Source organism: Gossypium arboreum, chromosome 12 (genome assembly GCF_025698485.1).
Source record: "Gossypium arboreum isolate Shixiya-1 chromosome 12, ASM2569848v2, whole genome shotgun sequence".
Classification (NCBI taxonomy): domain Eukaryota; kingdom Viridiplantae; phylum Streptophyta; class Magnoliopsida; order Malvales; family Malvaceae; genus Gossypium; species Gossypium arboreum.
The window spans coordinates 3,434,599-3,453,802 of NC_069081.1; the positions used below are offsets into that span (position 1 = coordinate 3,434,599).

The following is a 19,204-nucleotide window of genomic DNA, read 5'->3' on the forward strand; positions in this document are numbered from 1 at the left end:
AATATTTACGTAGAAAAACTCCTTCAATTAAGAGGATTAAAAATCTCGGGCAAAAGGAGACTTCACTAAAGACCCCTTTTATAGGCTAAAATTCATAGGCTAATATGATTAAAATATCCCTAGAGTCATTAGAGTTTGACTAGGAGAAGAAATTTGGTTTTGTGGGGAACACGTCGCGTTGTTGCACGCTGTGATCATCTCGTAGTGATGTTGTTCGTCACGTCGTTGAGACGTCATGAGCTTCCTCGTCGTGATGTCAAACCTGCTTTGACTCTGGTTTGACCTAAAAATACGAGACACACTCCATACCTACCATACATTTTACGCCTGCACCAAACAAATAATAAGAAACAGTTTTAAGAGTGCTTGCTTCATACAGTATAAATAATTTATAAAAAATTTAAAAATAATATCATAATATTATATTCTCTCATCATAAACTAAACTAACGTTCGATCATTCTCCAGTGTCATTGTTGTTTGAATATGATTCAATATTGCTTATTTAAAGAACCATTATTTTAATGCTTCATTTTTTAAATTATTTTAATTTATTGATGCTAATAATCTCCATTTTTTCAGTAATTTTCTTAGATACTACTTAATTGAATATGTCTAGAATGTTATTATAAAGGTAAATTTAATTTTAATTAGTATATAACTTTAATATTAATTAAGTGATAATTAAGATGCTTTTAGTTCTATTCGAGTAATAGTTTTATTTTTACATCAATGAAATCAGCACATTTAAAAATAAAAGTAACATAAATTTTTACATCAAAATTTTAACTAATAATTGTAAATAAATTTATAATTATAATTATAATTATTACAATTTTTTATATTTTATTCTAGTAATAACTCTATTAAAAGATATTTTCATTAGTTCAAAAGTTTTTCCAAACTCATGTTTTGTCACATGCGTTGTATGTAATTTTACGTATTTAATATTTAATTAAATTTTAAATATTATTTTTTAATTGTAGTAATTAGCATAAAATAATAGTTCTTATTTGAATTATTGGATATAATTAAAGTATATTAATTTATTTATTCAAATTTTATAATAAAAGATTTCAAATAATAATTAAAGTATTTTTAACATACAATATAGTGTTACTTTACACAATTAATGCAAAATAATAACTAATTAACATAATTAACTTTAATATTGCTTAAGTGATAAATAGTACGTTTAGAATTTTATTTAAGTAATCAATAAGTGGTTGGGTATAATTGTAAGACACATTGTATTCCCAATAAAAGGATCTAGGTTTAAATTTTGGAGCGATATTATTAGGATGGGCAAATATAAATACTGAACATAAACTTTTCAGAAAACGAACATGAAATATAATTAAAAATAATAATTCTATTTTTATGAAAAGAATATAGTTATAAAATTTATTATAGTTAATGTTTTTGTTTCCAAATAAAAATGGCTAAAGTTATTTTAATAATTTTAATTACCCAAATAAAATATACTATTTAATTATTCTTTTATAAGAATATTTTAATTAATTATTAGTCCAAATACAGTGTATAACGCTCGTCGAGTCAGAAGGGAAATCTGCAAAATTGCCGGCACAGAAAGAAGAAAAAAGAAGGTAAGAACTAACAGCGCGTAAACCCCAGATGCGGGTCATCAAATATTCCAATTCGCACAGCTTGAAGGGGGCGCGCGGAAGAAAAATAAATATCTGGTTGACATTCGCCAAAGATATTATCGTTCTTGATGATGTGGCACTTACGTGATGTATTGACACGTGTAAAAGTATCTCCATGTGGAGCCTTTATTGGCCACCTCAACACCGCCTCTCTCCATTTTCTACTGCTAAATTGAGGGATCAAATTTTCCTTTTTCAAAATTTGAAACAAAAGAAAAGAAAGTCACAATGGGAGATAACCTCTGCCAGAATTTTCCCTTTCCGGCTCCGTCTTTGCATCCTCAAGCTTGCGTACCTGAGTTGACTCAAACCAACTTGGACTTCTCTGATTCTGGTGTCACCATTGAAAGCTTCAGAGATCCTACTCCAATTGCACAACTGGTAATTTCCCTTTCTAATTGATTTCTTTAAAAATTTGAATTATGGATTTGCATGTGTTATTCTTCACCAACAAATTTTAGTATTTCGTTATTAGTGATATGATAATTCTATAATATTGTTTTGACTGCTGAAAATTTGTTTTTTTCTTAATTAGTGAAGCCTCTATTTTCAGTTAGAAAATCAAATTAGGGAAAACTAGAGGGTTGATGAGATCTCTTCATAGAAGAAAGTTGCAATTGATATTATTCTTTTTCAATTTTTTTTCCCAATAATGATTTTGTTGTCGTTAAAAATGAAGATCATGATAAAAGCATTTAAACTAATCCTGTTTTTGGAAGTGACAGTCACCCGTTGAGTTCTTTTGAGTTGCATAAAATTTTGAATCTACTGATCTTTTATTGATAATCTCAGTTTTTATAAATCTTAATGGTTTGGCACGCTTCACGGTTTTTGGAGAGTAGAAATGGAAATTCAGTATTTGTCGTAGTACAATCAACTCTCTCCATAACAGTCCCATTTATCTCTCAAAATTTTAGAGGTTATAGGGACATGACTCTTATGCACCTACAAAAAACTACTGAAAGGTTTGGTGTCTCATAATCCTCATGCTTGCTGATATATTCGTAGGGATAAAACTGTTGGAACTTGGAAGCAATTCCTACTGAAAACTTTAAGAGAAATTTCCCCTTATTATTAATGAAAAATGTGATGTAATTTCAAACCGCAGCCAGCAAAGCAAAGGTGATAAGCTCCAATCTGGGGATTTCTACCTGGCTGTGATTTCGCATACTGAAAAGAACTTGAGAGAACATAGCAACTCTTTATTCCCTCTACATGCATGTTGGAAATATTATAATATGAACAATCGAAGGTGTCTTACTTTGTAATTTGGAGTTCATTTTTCTTTTTCTTTCTAACAGAAGATTTAGTTTCTAATAATTTAATAGTGGAGTGGAAGGCTGGAAGGAAGTTTTAAAGTCTATTTTCCAGTTATCTAGATAGAATTGGTTACATTTTTCTATTGCAGATTGATCTGTGACTCTGGTAGTTTTGGCATACCATTTTCATCCATTGTCCTGTTCTTTTATGTTTCAGAAACTTTTGTTTAAATTAATCTTAAGTTTGTATTAGAATTTACCATTGGACAAGTATCTCATCTTTCTTAACAGGTAATGCAAATAAAATGGTATTTGAGCCAAAAAGTTGGTGGATGTTCTGGGGTATTCCTCATTACTGAGGCTAAAATGCTAGAATCTTGGGAAAATAGCCTGTACGCCATTCTCTTTGTCCAAGGCTAAGCATTTGATTCACCAAGTGTATTAAGATACCCTTAATGGAAGTAGAAGGTTTTCACTTGGATTAAGTGATTACTAAACTCGTTTGACTTGATTTATCTATTATTGGTCCCCACCCTACCCCTCCTTGCTATTTCTATGGTTCACTGTGTTGTTACAGAGATCTGTTATTTTCCCTTTTGAGAAAGAAAAAGTGCATACTTGTTTATGGCCCTTGGAATCTAGTTCCCTCTATATTTGCAGCAGGCTCTAGTGACCTCAATGTGAAACATTTCCATTTCCTTATTCCATTTGGCATATATGATGGGATTCTGCTGGTGGTTGTTAGGTACCCTATAGAATGCCTCAAATATGTCTTGTTAATTCTTTGTTTTCTATCAATAGACTTCTCACCAGCAGCTTTAATTGTCCAGTCATCTCTAACTTCCTGATGTAGTTTTTAGTATTGCAATTCTGGATTCCTTTGGTTGGTTTTGCAATATCCTCTTGGCATCAACTAGTTCTTCCAACCTAGGTTTAAGTATTGTCAGTACCTTTGCCATCTGTTTCTATAATAAAATGTATCCTAGATATCCTAAAAGGTCAGGACGATTGGTTAGAACCTAGTAGAATCATACTTCAGCTATTTGGAGTCCCTGAGGATTGGATGGTAAGTTAAAGATTGTCCTCTTGTTGTAGGAAACCTTTCTTTTCTTTAGTAATTAGTCTTATGTAAATGGTTAAATTTTTCCCCTGCCAGCAATAAGTTGTGTTTAATTTTTCTTTTTATTGTAGGGCTATCTTTTCCTAGTGGTTCAGCCTTATTCTTTTCATTTTTTAATTTGAATTCTAACTTTACAGGGACAAACTATGGTTTGGACAAATGAAAAGCACAACACTTATCTTGATTCCTTAGAAGCATCATTTGTCAAGCAGTTGCATTATTCTAAGAGCTTGCATGGCTGTCACCCACAAGTGGGAATGCGAGAGCCATGTCTGTTCCCCCAACAGCCAGCAGGACATAATTCTTCTCATCAGGTCAGAGACCTAATCTGCTTGACAGCTTCATGTTATGATGTCATCTCAATTAATTGCCTTGCTTCAATAATTTATCTTCATTATCTTTTCAGTTTTCTATCCTACAAGATGGCTGTGGCCAGAAGATAAACTATGAGAGCAATGACCCTTTATTGGAAAGCACTGCTGATTCTGGTGCTGTCCTGGGAAGTCCATGGTTACATCATTTTAGGTCTGCTGGAAAATGCAGCTCAATAACATTTCCTGTTCCAAGAAAAATTTCGGTTCCCAATGATGAAATCTACTCGAGAAGTAATACAAACTTCTATTGCAAATCAGCAGTAAATTCAAAGCACAATCCCATTGTTAATTCCTGCAATCACAGCTTGGATAGCTGCACTGCTGGTAAATATAATTAAAAGCTTCTATCTGTTAGTATGTTTTCCTCTTTTTCTTTTCTCCTTTATTCACCTCTATTAAGAGTTTCCATATTTCATAGTAACTTGTGCATGCTTAGAGTCTATGCATTCAATTTTTCGTGAGCACGCTTTGGTTCCTGGAGCTTTATGCAGACAAGCATCTTCTCCTAGTATATTTTGATGGAAATGTTTCACGAATGAGTCTTTTGGATTATGTTACTGACTTAATGGTATAACGCCAGTGAAGGCCTGTCTGTCTATGCATGATTGGTAAAAGCAACTTGATCTTCACATATTTGAAGTCTTGTCAGTACTGCCTATATTTGATTGTTTGTCACTAGTAGCTTTAATGATGGATTACAAAGGAAGAGGACTTGCAGACAATGTTATTTGTTGGATTAGAATGGAATGGACGAAGTACTTCTTTGGCTGGGAGGTACATGTGATATAGAGGGGTGGCCCACACTACACTCCATCCTAACAGACTTAAATTGGGGAGATGCCATGTAGGGAATTGTGTTCCAGTAAGATCAGGCTGAAAGGAATGTAATGCCATGACCAGGTTTTGCAGTACTAAGTTAAAAGTGAATTTTTATGAATGGTTTGCTGGAGGAGCCTTGCTTTATCTACCAAGTGTTAGGCAGTTCAAAATTTCTCACTAAGTTCAGGATGAATATAAGCTTATAAAAGAAATGACAGGATAATAGTGAGGTGTTTAGCATCATGCAACCAACCACCAGTGTGGATTAAAATGCTTTCGTGAAATAAGAGTGATTAGATGGAGAACATGGGTTGAAGTACTCAAGAGGATTTGAAGTTCTTTATATTTAATTGGGGTTAGCAGTAGATATGTAATATATACCTATATTATGTCGGGTGTCCAAGTGGGTTACTATGAGAAATCATCCTAGTGACTTGTGATTAAGCATCTCTAATTCCTTCTATGGTAGCCACTAGCCGGTACCTGTTAATGATTCCTTTATTCTGGTAGATCAGTTCTTATTTTCTGTGACTTCAGAACTCTCTTGCCATCTGGACACTTTCCTTTTGCTTGGAATTTTGGGAGGATCTTGTTTATATTACTTTGTTTGTCCCCTGAGAAATTTTCAACCTTTTTTCGGTTGATGTGGTTTGGTTGCTTTATCTTTTGTTTAATTTAAGTATTTGATCTTTTATAGAGGTCTCAGATCAGAATTTTGTGGCTAAAGACCATGGAGAAAAGATCAGTTATGCATCCGGGGCAAAACGCATGAAGATGATGACAGTGCGTGATGCTTCTAGTGATAGTCAAGTAATTTTAAATTTAACTTTGTAACCTCAACTTCTGTACGAGATTATCAGATCGAATCTCACATTATCTCTTGCTCAGGTTGCCCCAGTTGGCAATTTACATACAATAGATGACTCGATAATCAGCAATATATCGGCAAAAAGAGGGAAAAAGAAATTACTGTCAGATCACCCAGAAAGCTTGACCAGCCCAAAGTCTGACACACATTGCTTTCTAAGGGAGAGTTAAATTGCTAAACGATGGAGACAAATTCAGTTTTTATTTGCTGCCTGTTTGAAGAAGAATTCTGGGAGAGAACACAGCAGCAGGAGTTGATTTCCGGTGATTGTCTTTCTAATGGCTATACCACTTGGTGGGCACGACATTGTGACTGTGTGCACTCGTAAGATCTAACATAGATTTAAGTAAAACCCTTTTTTTTTATGGATCTGCATTACAAATTTACAATTTAGGTATACCTAAACTTGCATGCTAACCAACATCTGTTGTTCAATCCGAAGTGGTTGACTATCGCCAACCTGTTTATACAAATAGGCACAATGGATAGATATAGAGGATAGGGAATGCAATATGCACGCAGGTTTTAGTGATGTTAGTCCTTGATGTCTAATCTGTATGTTTGTTTCTCTGAGATGTATAAATTCCATTTACTTTGACGTAGTGAACATATAAATTCAGAATCTTGATGTAACATATTGTAAATGTAAACACGCTTGAAATTCTAGCTTTTTTATAAAAATCACTCAAAACTTTATATCATTTTTGAAATCACGTACATAAATGACCTGTTTTGAATACTAAACTTTAGTGCCGCCATTGCTATTGGCGGTACCACCCATCATAATCACCTAATGATTGGCTCGTGGAATTAAAAAAAAAAGATTTTTTTGGGTGTCGTCTTTGACATTGGTGGCACCAATATGTGTATTTGTAGACTCGCTTAAAAATACTGATATTATGGGGAAAAAAGCAAAAAAGGAAAAAAAAATATAGTTTAAAGGGTGTCGCCGTTGTCATTGGTGACACCAGTGTTTTTGTTTTAAAAAAATGGGTGTCAGATTGGTGACCGTTGTTATTGGCGGCATCGGTGGCTTTTTAACAGAATGTTGAATTCTTTTTGGTCTTGTCGATGCCATTAGCAGTGTATGTTTTGTCAAAAAAATTTGAATGGTATTTTCATTGTCGAGTGAAGAAGCATGAGAACAAAAAAAAAAAAAATGATATATACTCTGCTTGAAAAACTTCGATGGTGATAAAGATGAATCTAGAATGATAAAAGAAAAATGAAAAACTTGATAAAAGGAAAAATGAAAAACTTCTAAGAAAAGTAAAATATTATGAGAGATTGAAGAAAAGTTGAAAAAAAAAACTGATAGATAAATGGATTAACTAGCATTAACACAATTAATTAATACAATTAAAATCTGTTAATAGAAAAACACTAAAAGGGAAAAAAACTTTCAAATAAAAGAAGTCTGGTGACACCAATAGTAACGGTGGTTTAATCTGATATTCATTTTTTTGAAATAAAAACATTGGTGCCGTCAATAGTAGCAATAGCATCCATTAAAATATGATTTTTTTTTTTCAAAATATCAGTATTTTTAAGTGGATCTATAAATACACACTAGTACTACTAATGGCAACAGTGACACTTAAAAAAATTATTTTTTAATTTTATGGGCCAATCATTAGATGATTGTGATGGGTGATGTCGCTAATAATAACGCGACACTAAAATTTACTGTTTAAAATAGATTATTTACGTATATAATTTTTAAGATAGTCATTTTTATAAATAATTAAAAGTGAGTATTTATATATATAAAGCCTGAAATTCCTATTTCCTATGCTGGTTTGATCCATTTCTTATCATTGACCAGCTCTTCAGGATCTTTCAAATTGTTATTTGCTAGTTTGGTATATTTTTGTTATCGGCCGATAAAAGAAATCGTTCATTATATAAAATGAAAATGCTGTTTTGCTGTGTGCCACTAGCCCTGTTTTTTCTTTTGGCCAACCACTGGCTTCTTTGTCCTTATCTTCTTTAGATGTTAGAAGGATGATTTGAGCAAACTAAACTTAAAAGCAAAGGAAAGTCAAAAGCTAGTTGGGTTGCGTATGGATTGTTAAGCCATGATTAGCAATTTGACATCTATGTGAGATTGAAAGCCAAATAACAAATAGTATATGTGTATTTTCCAGATCCAATTAAGCAAATAGCTGTTTGTCTAGGGATACCCCTTTGAATAAAATATAATATTAATTGAGTGTCCACCTAATGGCCTTGAAATTAGACAGTTTAAGAAAATTCTGAATAAGAATTGGATTATTTGAATTTCAAAATTTGAAGGTATAAAAATGACTTGAAAAGGGGTAAAGGGGATCCTTATTAGACTCTAAACTGTGAATTTAATATATATATTTTAATTTGATTAATTTTAGATTTTATATTTTTGAAATTTTAGTCCTAATTTTATGGTAATAGTTAAATTTGTTTGGTTAAATTATGTTATTAACCTTGTATTATGTATAAAATTATATATTTAGTTCTTCTTTACCAATTAAATCTTCTTAGTGGCTATATTTTTTGAATTTTAGAATTTTAATCTTAATACCATCGATAAACTTAAATCTATTAATTGATTTTTTTTTCGTAATATATGAAAAAAGTAAACAAGCGTAGCATTATATATGTTGTAATATGTTTGACACATCAAAATTAAAAATAATAAAACTTAACTTAACGAGTGTAATAGTTATCATTTGGTTAGAACTAAAATTTTTAAATTTTAAAAGTGTAAGGATTAAAAATGGTCAAGTTAAAGTACAAGTACTAAATCCACAATTTACGCAAAGTATAATGTCTAATAACATAATTTGACCTTGTTTTAAAGATGAGTTAAGTCCAAGTGTCACGGGCCCCAGTTCAAAACCCGTGACCGTTGCACCAAATGCATCTGATAGAGGTCTATTGTGTAGATGGGGATCATTTGGCCTGCAAGAACTGGCCCGATTCGGTAACCTGTTGGAGAAGCTTGTTAGATTAAAGCCTGGTTGGCCCGATAATAAAAATATGACAACTTAGGCTATTTTGGTAACTAATTTTAAAAGATTGAGGGAATCATATCTTGTAAAGATTATATTAGATTTGATATGACATATCTTGTAAATCCCTAAAATTAAGGGATATGGTTAATCTCATCCGTCGATGTAAACGTATCTTGACCGTCGGTTTTGAGGGAGCTCAACTATAAATAGAGAGCATTCCCCTCATTTGTACTCACTCCATTCATTGTTTCATTATTCTTTGTGAATAAGAGAATATTGAGAGCATTTACTCAAACATCTTGTGTGTGCTCTTTCTATTGTTCTTTGTAAGCTTCTTTTGGCATAAATCACTTCCGCTCTACAAATTGGTGCCTTAGAGGAGTTCTTAAGGAATCCTTAAGGAATCCTTACTTGAGTAAAGGCTGACTTAGGCGAGTTTGGACGAACAGATTGCCTAAGGTCGCATGGACCGCGAGACGAAAGAGCTAGCCCCGTGACACGAGCACATCTTCATCTTTATTTTCAACATATTAAATTTTATCGTTACTTTTTTAAAGAGTTTATACATGATATCATAGTTACAATTTAAATTATAAATAATTCCTTTCATTATCATAATATATTAAAATCGGTCACATATGGTGTGACTTCAATCTAGAGGGAGAATCTATATACATAAGAGTCAAACTCAATCGCTAAAAATTTTAAGACTTTATTTGCTATTAGATTTTATTGTCATTGAAAAAATCTAAGAAAATAAAGGTCTTGTTTGGTTGGGCTGTTACTGGTACATTGTGTTACTTAATGCATTGGTATTTTGTAATTTTGAAAATACGGAATGATTAAGATGTGCTTAAGGAAGTACCCACTTCTTGAAGAACTGTGATAGATTGGCCTGTTTCCATATTTATGTGCTTGGCAATTTATTGAATCAAATTTTTGGGTTGTGCTAATATTGTGGATTGTATCTAATCCATCAATCTAGATCATATCATTTTGAGAATATGTCTAAAGAATTGGATTAAATTGTATCACATCTATCTAATCCCTTGGATCGAGAAAGTTGGATTAGATTAGGATGTTGAAGACTTAATTGCCAACAGCCTTGTTTACCTTATTTGTTATTATTATATTATATTCAATTAGTTTAACTATTGTTTAATAGAGATTCATATAGATTTTCATTATGTTAGTAAGTCTCAAAAACTCTATATATTTGAGAGACTTGTATAAGTTTATGTACTGAGATGAAGTGCATTTTGTAATACCCCTACCCGTATTCATTGCCGGAGGGTACGAGGCATTATCGGAGTTTACGAATTAATTTTTTTTATATTCAATATAGCCCCTTTATAAATATCTAACCTTCCCTGCAATATTAATTTGAGACCAATCCATATCAACCAAATCAATTCAACATATTTTCAAGATAAATTCATGCATATTTATAAGATAACGTCATCACATATCTAAAACCAGGTTTGTTAACCATACTAATGGCTAACTTTACATTCATTTCACGTTAACATTTACTTTGTTAGCTTATACATGCCATTGATTTCCAAAATAAAGTTTCTTTATATACCGAAATCCTGAGGTTGACAGTGTGATGTGTCTCCGACTAAATCCGACCTCCGAGCTCTTAACACTACAAAACAGGGAAAAAGGAAACGGGGTAAGCACTTCGTGCTTAGTAAGCTCATGTAACAAGAATTATACTTACCTAATATTTTCAATACAATACAATAAACATCCATATATCCATTCAATGCATTATTACCCTAATATGCACAAACTCAACATTCAAGTTAGTACAATAATTTCCATGTACCAATAATATATACCATGATTGATGAGCTCATCAATATCATAATTTCCATTTCCTTGTTATTTTTTTATACTTATCCCGTTGAATTTATCGGAATTTCGATGGATTTTCAGAGGTACACTTTTAGTGTACAATTTCGGGTCCGTCAATTCATATTCATGTGCGCACATTTCCATTTCGAGAGCACACTCCATGAACCTCAACCTTGCAATGGGATTACCACCCGAGCTAAATCCTGCAATATAAACTCATAGAGTATTGTCGGGATTGCCACCAGGCTAAATCCTGCAACGACAATTACTCTAATGAGCTTGGATCTGAATTACCAGTCCAGGCTAAATTTAGACCCTAATTCGGATTACCCGTCGGGTTAAATCCATTTTACACATATTCTTCGGGAGGACTATATCAGGATAGGATCACCCGTCCGGGCTAGATCCTTTTTACCGTCAATTCCTTTTCAGAAATCCATCAAATTTTCCTTTCATTCAACCGGGATTTCTTCCCATTTTATCAAATATATCAATGTTTCATTAATTTTCATACAATGAACACTCAAATCATGTTCACATCAATAACATACAATCTCAAGCATTTAAGAATATAATTCAAGTTACATGAACTTACCTTGATACTTGTTTGTAAACAATAAAAATCTACTAATCCCAAACTTTTTCCTTTCCTCGATCTAGCTTCGTATTTGAATCTTCTGGATCTAAATAAATTTAATTATCAATTTAATACATTTCATGTTCATATGCAACATTCTCTATAATTCAACTATTATTTATAGTTCATTCAAAGCTGTCTACTTGAGTCATAGTCACTAAATTATTTATAACTTGAGCTACAGAACTCCAAATTAAGATCCGTTAATTTTTCCTGAAACTAGACTCATATATATCTTCACCATAAAATTTTCAGAATTTTTGGTTTATCCAATAAGTACATTTTATTCTTTAAAGTCACCCCTGTTCTGCTGTCGACAGTTCTGACCCTTCTTCACTAAAAATTAATTATCTCTTCATACAGAATTCAAATAATGTTCTAGTTTATTTCTATTAAAAATAGACTCATTAAGTATTCTATACATATAAATTTAAGCCCATAATTGTTTTTATTCAATTTTTTATGATTTTTCAAAGTCAGAACAGGGGAACCCGAATTCATTCTGATCTTGTCTCACAAAATTCATTATATCTCAAAGTTTACAAATCCATTGCTTACACTATTTCTTCTATGAGAAACTAGACTTAATAAGCTTTAATTCCATATTTTTTTCATCTTCTAATTCGATTTATACAATTTATGGTGATTTTTCAAAGTTAGTCTACTGCTGCTGTCCAAACTGTTTTTGTGCAAGCTGTTTATTACCATTTTTCCCCTAAGCTTTTAATAAATGATAATTTCGTCCCTACTCAATTAGCCTCTCAATTGAGTTGATTTTTCTCAATTAACATTTTATTATATCACCTTAAACTAGTTTACAACCTTTACGAATCAGAATTTCAGCAATAGACTTTAATTCCAAGCATTTCCACAATTAGGTCCTAAAAATCAATTTCTATTGAAATTACCTAATAAAATCATCTCATAAACAAATTAAAGCTTTAATTTCATTATATTTCATCATAAAATTACAGCACTCAGCCATGGTGACTTTCAATTTCATCCATGAAATCAAAAATTAATGAATTTAATAGTAGGACCTAGTTGTAAAAGTCTAAGAAACACAAAAATTACAAGAAAAAGGCAAGGATTAACTCATTTGGTGCAAAAATTATGAAATACCAGCTTAGAGAACCCTCCTATGGCGTTTTTAGCTGCTGGAATTGAAGAGAAATGAAGAGAAATCTAGATATTTCCTATTTAGTCCTAGTTTTATTTAGTTAATTTTGCAATATTCCAATTTTACCCTTAATTTATCAATTTTTCTGCTGATTCCATACCCTTGCGGTCCAGCCCAAATAACTTTTGGGTCTAATTTCCTTTTAAATCCTTTCTAATTAGACTTTTAAGCCATTTAATCATTCTAGCAACTTTTACACCTATTACAATTTAGTCCTTTTCATTTAATTGACTACCCAAACATTAAAATTTCCTAACGAAATTTTAATACCACATTAATAACATTTCATAAATATTTATAAAATTATTTTTGACTCGGTTTTACGAGAGAGAGGTCTCGATACCTTGTTTTTACCCAATTTCTTCAATAATTTCTTTTTCTATCTAATCACTAAATCGGTAAAATTTTTCTATCAATATTTTCATACGATTTTCCTATCATATCAATTTTCATGCAAAAATATTGAAATAAATTTCTCTTTAAATCGGATTTGTGGTTACGAAACCACTGTTCCGATAATTTTGAATTTAGGCCATTACACATTTAATTTGTTCAATTGAGGTATGTTATTTTTGAGAGTGCATTTAATTGTAAACCTTGTGTTATGATTTTATTATTGAAAAAAATATGGTTCAAAAATGATTTTCTTGCATAGCGAAAAACTAAATTTTTGAAAATCGAGCCAATTTGCGCTATTTATAGCAATAAACTTTTTCTCGAAATCGCACTTGTGTTTTGGGCTAGACAGATTCTTGTCGTTTCTGGCTTTCAATGCGAACTACCTTCTCCACTATTCTCGTACCACGAACTGCTTTGAGTGTGGGTTTGAACAAATTAAAATCAAATACAGAACCTAAAATTATTTTCTTTACTTTCATCAGAAAATAAATCTCTCTTATAGAAACTGGTTGAAGTGTTATTTCCAAAATATAAAATTTATACTTAGAAATAAATTCTCACTATTTTTGGGTAGAATAATAATATCTCAAAGTTGAATAAAACTTATTCACGTTTTTAGCCTTACCAGTGTCATCTGTTTATAGGGAGAGGAAGTGAAACACTAGTTGAATTAGTAAAATGTATTTAATGTCTATTTAATAGAAAAAAGAATCCCCTAATTGAATTAGGAGAGGGGGGCGGCTAATAGGGCGTACCTCCCCTCATATGTATTATGATGAGGATTTGGGCCTCTCCTGTATTGGGTCCAATCATATGTGTTTTTTAAACTTTTAACCTAGCACTTTATAATTTAATCCAACTCGGTACATGTTTTTCTATTTTTCAAAATAGACATTATTTATTAAATTAATTAATTTTTCAATTAAATACTTTTCCCAACCCATTCTAATTCCGTTAAAATCATAACAACTTTATTGTAAAAGAATCTATAAGAAAATATATTAAATTTCTACATTCAACAAATTCACAAAGATCAATTAATTTAATTTTCATTTTCTAGCTTCAATTAATTAATTAATTAATAATTTGAAAAATCATAAATTAATTATCAGGTCATTTCCATACTTAATGAGAAAACCATATTCATTTATGAATGTTACCCATTTCTTTAACTTTGTCATTTCTATCAATTTTTGTTCATTTGATTCAACATGCAATTCATTTCTAATTTTAACGAGCTAGCAAAGGGAACGATTAGACATATGTGATTAGGGCTCAAATGGTTTATAATTAAGTTTCAGCTTTTCACTTATTAATTATAAACTCATTTAGACATGAATTCATTTCACAGTAGTATTGTAACTGAGGTCTCCCTAATTACATATATTACGAAAATTACTCAATTAATACTCGTCCAATGACCTTATCATAAGTGTGTTACCCTCTCAGGATATCCTTAATCTTGTTTGGATAAATTCACTCTCCTAGTATGATCCTATTTTATCTCATGGTAATCATTACACCTTTTTTCATGAAAAGTCAATTATTATCATATATTAATTAAGTCATTCATAACAAAGACAAATGACTCGTGGCTACGTTTACTTTTTATCAACCATGTAATGCTAATGAAAAGATACCATTTACCTAAGTCTTGAGCTATTAATTTCACTATTATGAATGATGCTACATACTGTAGAAATTGTATACCCAATACACTAACTTTTGATTCCTTAATTATTCAAACTCAGGCTTTTACTTACATCAAAGTATATGAGTGACCACCGTCAGACGTGCAAACATCTGGACTAGAAATACTGCAACAAAAGGATAAATAATAAAGCAACGTGTTCACAAGTATACGAGTCAATAGTAAAGTGTTACAAGAAAACACTTCGAAAAATATTCCAAGGATAGTACCCAAGGGAGGTTAAACTAAACTAAAATTTATTTTTCTACACTAATTGAGATAAACAGTAATAATTTAAAATTATAGTACAAAAGGCCAAAGTAAAATTAGATAACAAAAATAGCCTAAATTAAATAAAACTAAGGAAAACAAATCAACAATCGAAATTAACTCAAATAAACAAACAGAAGATTAACTGACGTTAGTGCTCCAAATTAACTCTAAACTCTGGTTTTAGTGAATTGACTATTAACTAACTAGTTATTACCTTTCGACCTCTAACTAATTAATTAATCAACAAAAACAACTTATCTTTCGACCTTGTCGTTTAAACCGAGATAAATTATGAGGTACTCAGTAAACTATTCTTTCGACCTCGTTTACCTAAATTGTAACACCCTTAACTCGTATCCGTTGTCGAAACAGGGTTTCGAAGTGTCGAAACTCTTTTTTATTTTGAAAACAATAGGGATCGACTTTTGAAAACAAAAATGTGGAGTCGCCACCAATCTCTTGATTTAGGTGTGATTGGGTCACCTACTAAACAATTTTATTCCATGAAAATAAATTTGGTTCATGTAAAATAAAAAATGGGTTCGGGAGTCGGTTATGCATGAGGAAGGGTTAGCACCCTCATTACGCCCAAAAATTGGTACCAAATTGATTTGATGCTGTCCTTATACTAAAAGGTTTTTTAAAGAAAAGATTTTCCAAAGTATGATTCTTTTTTAAAATGTTTGAATAGCTCAAATTGGCGGTCAAAATTCTCTCGTTTCAAAGATATGCAGTATCATACCCAGTACGATTGGATACAATCCTTTATACCTTTAAAAATACGACTGAGTTTTGACTTTTGAAAACTCGTACACTAAAATTATAAAAAAGGTTATCCAAATATTTAGTTCATCGAAAAAATCATACCCAGCACGATTGAGCACGATCTTCCGAATTCCCAAATAGTGGATATTGCCTTATTTCAGAATTTTTGAACAACAAAGAAAATTGGAAATTCGCTCAAAACCCGTTTATTTGTTTTAAAATAGGTGGAATATTTAATGCATTGTATCGAAACATTTGCATAGGAAAGAATTAATGAACATGAAATAATAGGATGCAACAAGTTACAATTAATAAATCCAACAATTATGTACAACTATTCTAAGTAAAATGTGACCCAATTCTTAATCATGGATGGTGAACAATCAGTACAAAAATAATATACAACAACAATTAACATGGCACAATATAAAATGATCCACAAAATATGTACAAAATAAAATGGAATTTAAAGTCAATATAGTATAGGACATTTTCAAAATAACGATGAGTTAATTGACACATAACATAAGTTGACAAGTTTGTATGAAAGCTAGGGATATATAATTATTTGAAATGAATATTGTAGAATAAATCATTTGGATTGAATAATATGTCAAATATTTTAAACACAAATTTAAAGAAAATTGACAATATGCATGGTAGTTTAAATAACATATAAAATATAAAAAAACATAAAACACATGATAGGATATAATGTACATAACAAATTCATAAAATATGTATATATGAATATATTTGGAAATATTTATTTGTAAAAATAGCATGAAATTAATAATGTATGAAAATTAAGTAAATATATACATATAACAAATTCTAGAAAATATAATCATATACACAAAGAGGTAAAAACTATATTTACAAAATACCTAAATTTAGTGACGTATATTTATAAAATTTATAAAAGAACTTTAAAACAAATAATATAAAACATAATTTTGCACGTAACAAATTGGTTTGGATTGATGATACGTATAAATAATACATATATAAGTATAATAAAATATGAAAATATATACAATAAGTAAATTGTATAATTTAAAATGTGATCCTTAAAAGAAATATATTATACACATGAATAACCTTAAGGAAGATGTATACACAAAAAATATTTACATAAAGCTATATGAAATTAATAACATGTATTATAGTAAAATAATTTAATATAGGTTATATGCATGTGAAGACATTTTTTTGAAATAGTTGTATATTTAAATAACATGGAGTTAAATATGAGTTATAAAATCAACTTAAGTTTATATAAAAAAATATGTAATAAGTTTATATAGCAATTAGATATAAATCTACTAAAAACTACATATATAAAATAACATAATTATAATAACGTATGTAGATTAAATATAAATACAAAAATATATGCCTAATAATAACTTACATGGCACATAAAATAAATGAATTTCTAAAATGGGATAAAAACATTAAAATATGTGAATGAATTCAAAAGAAATTACAAAATAACATGAAATTAATAATATACATAAACTAGAATAAATTTTATAACAAATAAAACATCAACTATTAAAATGATAGAATAAAAGAGAAAGTAAAATTATAATAACCTTTTTAAAACAAAATTCAATTATCAAAACAACACGAAATATCATAATCAATAACCAATCATGTAAAAAAATGTATGTGTAGTAAAAAAATGAGGATAATACTTAATTGAAACAAAATTAAAACAGAGGAAACAATTTACAAATAAAATAATTGCAAAACAGTGTCAATGTGCCATGCGCACAAATGTGCGGGGACTGAAATTGGAAATATCCCGCACCCCTAAAACTTTGCGCTGAACCACAGACCCAAGTGAAAAAGCGCACAAATTCTGGAGCTAAATCTTAAAAAACGGTAAGCAATCAGGACGCAATTGAGGGCTTCGCGCAGAAGGAAGGACCCAACTCGCAATTTCCCCATTTTAAGCAAAGGTGTGCGGATCCTGCCTGCTAAGCGGGTCAACGCGCGGATCCTACCCCCTCTTGGAACGGCGCCATTTTGCTTTACAGATGATTTCAAGCCCTTTTTCTTTAAACATGACCCATTTTTAATTACTTTAGAGAAATAGCAGCAACCATTAACCCCTCAATTGCTAGGGTTTCATTTGACCCACTGCCGACGAGCCAATGCTCGATTAGTGGTCGACGCCGTGCGATTAACAGCCCTTGTGAGATTCGCTACCATGGAGATCTGGTAAATCATTCCTTCTCCTTTTTTTTTAAAAAAAAAAACTTTAAAACATGGTTTGTTTCTTCAAAAACCAAACAAAAATAGAGAAAAAGAAAGTTGAGGAGAACATTCGACCCTTGCCCAAGTCTCTTCATTTCAGAGATTTTTGGGTTTTCCTTAGTGTCGATCCATATACTAAAAGAAATCTAGCTAACCAAAAAAATAGATCAGAAAAGAAAGAGGGAAAAAAAAACTAGAGATCACCTTTCCAGAAATTTTTTTTGAAATTTTCTAGATTCGATATACGTATAGTGTATGTGTATGCGTAGAGTGTGCGTAGATTTTTTGGAGTACATTCAACGGATTTTATAGCCAGATTTACAGAATAAAGTAAAAAATAAAATTACATTTTCATTGCTATCATCTTCTGTGAATTCGGTTATCTCTCTTCTCGTGTGTTCTTTGCAGGAACGGCCGTACGAAGGAGCGACCCTAGTGACGTGGAAGCCGAGCGTGGCAATTTCTCACGAGAGGCTAACCTTCTGGTGCCATTCTGGCTTACTTCAGAAGCTTCTGGCATTCTCAGGATGCTGAGATAATTTTTGGGTGTATTGGGCTTCGGGTTTTAGGGCTTGTTGGGTCATAAGTTATTTTAGTAATTGGGTTGGGTGGTTATTTTACGTAACTAGACTAATGGACCTTTTTTGGACCAATGGACTTTTATTATTTTTGAGGTTTTTTTATTTTTTTATTTTGGTTTTTAATTTCTATTTTTTATTCTAATGGGCCCGGGCGAAATGGGCCTATTACACGAAGCATTACTAGAATAAAAAAATACTTACTGATTCAATGCATCATATAAATAAATATATTACCATTCAATCAACAGCTTGGCCTTTGTATAAGCATCAAATAGCAACATTGTTAGTATATTAGTACATATTTCATATAAATTCAACATTGATATACTTATTTTCTCGACATGTCACACTTGAGTTTAATAATTGTCTTTACTTACATAATTTCCTTGTATCAACATATCAAAGATAACCATATATGTACATGTCATGAGACATACTATTCTCTTATTGTTTCT

At 31.0% G+C, this 19,204-nt stretch overlaps 1 protein-coding gene and 1 long non-coding RNA gene across 3 annotated transcripts; both read left to right on the forward strand.

Annotated features, from left to right (window-relative positions):
* The first annotated feature begins 1,533 nt into the window (after positions 1-1,533).
* LOC108477246 (cold-regulated protein 27) lies at positions 1,534-6,787 on the forward strand. 2 transcript variants are annotated; one of them, XM_017779739.2, is made up of 5 exons: positions 1,534-2,047; positions 4,183-4,359; positions 4,452-4,743; positions 5,936-6,021; positions 6,127-6,787. In XM_017779739.2, the coding sequence occupies exons 1-5, from the start codon at positions 1,895-1,897 to the stop codon at positions 6,274-6,276; spliced, it is 858 nt and encodes a 285-aa protein (XP_017635228.1). In that variant the 5' UTR covers positions 1,534-1,894; the 3' UTR covers positions 6,277-6,787. The 2 variants fall into 2 exon arrangements, with proteins under 2 accessions (XP_017635228.1, XP_017635227.1); XM_017779738.2 differs by having other exon boundaries at positions 1,536-2,047; positions 5,936-6,048.
* Positions 6,788-17,809: 11,022 nt separating this feature from the next.
* Positions 17,810-18,994, forward strand: LOC108478645 (uncharacterized). Its single transcript, XR_001870326.2, has 2 exons — positions 17,810-18,132; positions 18,577-18,994. It is a non-coding gene; the product is annotated as an uncharacterized LOC108478645 (long non-coding RNA).
* Positions 18,995-19,204: the final 210 nt, after the last annotated feature.